The sequence below is a fragment of the Echinococcus granulosus genome (assembly GCF_000524195.1).
Source record: "Echinococcus granulosus chromosome Unknown EG_S00007, whole genome shotgun sequence".
NCBI classification, from domain to species: domain Eukaryota; kingdom Metazoa; phylum Platyhelminthes; class Cestoda; order Cyclophyllidea; family Taeniidae; genus Echinococcus; species Echinococcus granulosus.
In genome coordinates this window covers 1,498,725-1,501,447 of record NW_020170387.1, presented here as the reverse complement: position 1 = coordinate 1,501,447, position 2,723 = coordinate 1,498,725, and the positions used below count along the sequence as shown (strand labels likewise).

The 2,723-nt window shown below is 38.8% G+C and overlaps 1 protein-coding gene across 1 annotated transcript; it reads right to left on the bottom strand. All coding sequences in view use genetic code 11, as the record gives it.

The window, feature by feature from the left end:
- Positions 1-236: 236 nt before the first annotated feature.
- EGR_01869 (hypothetical protein) lies at positions 237-975 on the bottom strand (the record flags this gene model as incomplete). The annotated part of the gene is made up of 2 exons (XM_024491118.1): positions 237-325; positions 906-975. 2 exons carry the CDS (start codon positions 973-975, stop codon positions 237-239), a joined length of 159 nt encoding a protein of 52 aa, XP_024354574.1.
- Positions 976-2,723: the final 1,748 nt, after the last annotated feature.

The window sequence follows — 2,723 nt, the reverse complement described above, 5'->3', positions numbered from 1 at the left end:
AAGCACGATTATACAGGTGCTCCACATTAGCGATGCTAACCCATGATGCATCCTTGTGATCACCACTGTCGAGAGTAAATCGCTGGTGCATTGAAGAGAAGGGCAAAATTAATGCAGGCAGTGGTAGATTTTAGAAATAATAAAAGATGGATAAGATGCAAAGTTGCGCAGAGAATAGTTGGCACAGGCAGTATGAGGCAGAGCAGAAGTACGGATTTTTTCCTAATCGTGACAAGCTAAAGAAAGTGATCGAGGCAACTACTCTCCGAAAAGTCATCTTTTCCTTCTTTCTCGTTCGCAGTACGCAAGAGAGCCTCAAGCTTGACTAGTGGGGAAATATGCGATTCAAACAGCCTATCTCGGATAAATCAAATGTTTAAAAGCGGTCTATTCAACTACATTTTGTTTACCATGGTAGTAGAAAGAAGATGTTGTCAGTAATGACAATGGTGGTCGATGAAAAAAAATATATCAGAACCAGAAAATCAACTCGATTATAGTGTTTTATTTAGGGCTAGATCGCCATTCTGCGTGTGAATTAACCAGGAGCTGTAACCATGGCAACCCGAGGTCATGCATTCTTATGGCACTGTGGTTCATGAGGCAACTCCCTAAGGTCTCTTACCAATAAAATTACGATTTTAAGTTTTGTTACAAAAGAGTGCGTGCTTATTTTCAGTTTTGATTTCTTTATTTGTGCAGTTGAAATATTTTTGAGACTTGATTCGCAACCCAAATTCCTGCTGTTGTACGCATTCAAATCATCCTCATTTCCAAGCTTAAAACGTACGTACATCGGTGACGGCAATTTTACATTAGCTAAACATGTGGTACTACAATGCGTTAGCTGTTTATTTAACCCACGGTTTTGGTAAAGGGACCACTTAGCAGCTCCACCATTGTACCTTCGCCTGGTGGACTGGCCTCCGGACCATGGCCATAGCCCCTCAGCTCTTCCGTGTGCCGAGTATGCATATTCTGCCCGAGTACTACTTTTTTCTCTCGTCTTCAGGGAAGTCTCGGGGTTCTACAATATGGCAGCCCATTCAGTAACTTATAGCCTCGGAAGTTACTCATGCTTTTGTGCCTTAATTTGAAAAGTTTGATACGTTATTTGCTAAAAACTGGGGAATGTTTTAGGATTACCGCTAAAAAAGTAAATTTGTATCCGCAAAAAATGGTATGTATAATGCAAAATGTTTAGTCCGCTGCTGTGCTTTTAATGAGCTGATTGGCAAATCAAAGTGGTTATTTTTTGCTGTCCATTGCAAGTGCGCAAAAAAGATTATTTAGCCGAAATCATCCATCGCAGAAGGAACCACGGCATAGTTATTTGGCTAATAAAGAAAATTCTTATCAGCTGTTTGATTATTTTGCCTTTTATTTGCATTTAGACCGTCCTTTTCTCATTTTTCGCCTATCTGGCAGGCTGATTTCGTTGATTAGGCAACTGTCAGGAGGTTAACTTCTGACATACAGCTCATTTTTATCAGGTTACGATAATTAAAATAAGCATAGCCTCTCCTTTATTTAATAATCTGACAAAAACATCATTTTGTTCACTACGCTTGTCCAAGGGTTTCTAGCTATCTATGCACCCGAGTTCCTTGTCAGTGTCGGCCGCAAAAACGTCTGCAACTAATTTTGGTAAAATCTATGCCAATAATGCAACAACTTGTAGTCAGTGCAAACACGTTCTTATTGCATGAGAAATCAGAATTTTGGAAAGGGAACTTCCCTCTATGTATGACGCACCGTGGGTTCACGTCACACGAGTGCGTACAGCATAAAATTGCCGAGTTCGCCTGGTAAGAACTGGATTGCTGAAATCCAATACTTTGAAGCCAACTATTCAAAGACTAAGATGCATTCTTGTGGCGGTTGTAAAACTTTCCCATAGCTTAATTTCCCGATTAATCGCAGTTTATTTAGTAGCGTCACTTTAAAAAATGTTTGCGTTTTTTTTCTTCTATTCACTTGTTGCAATGGAGATCACATCAGTGGATTCGGGTGAATTCCCGTCTGCATTGAGTTTCATTTTAATAAATGTGTACAATGTAACGTTTGGGATTTAAATGAATGAGTCACTTAAAAATACCTCAACGTGCATAAATAAAAGAGCCTTGAATGGCTGCATAATTTTTTTGCAATGTTTCCTGATATTTTTCTTCGAATTTAAAACTCATTCCTCCTGCGCTTTGTAGGCGATCTTAGTAGCATAAAGGTGAGGCTAAAGTACGAGTTCTGGGACGTTAAAATGGTTAAATATTATGAAATTTATTCAAAAAAGATTTAAATTTAACATCACCGGAATCCCGGAAGCTTGTATGAAAAACAAAGTGGATTCCGCTACTTTGTTTACTTAGCGCTATCAGCACCAGTCCCAGGTGGCAAAAAATTGGGGTTAATCATTTACGTTGGATTTTAATTTTCCTCACAATTTGCATGACATGGAAACTAGGCCTTTTAACGAATCCCATTAATGAAGTCGTATAAGTTAGGAAGACTCGGTAAAAATCGACTTTGCCCAAAGTCTCCATAATTATTGTTCAATTTAATAGAATAATCAGTGTGAGAAATATTTCTTTAGGTTCATGTAGAAAATACTCGTTATTAGCATATTTTAAATTGAAAATTTACGCATCACCCGAGTCCTCTCGGAATTTGTAGCATTACTGACGTTCAGAAGCGCTAAGAAGCTTTTGGCGTGGCCCGAAGACCGA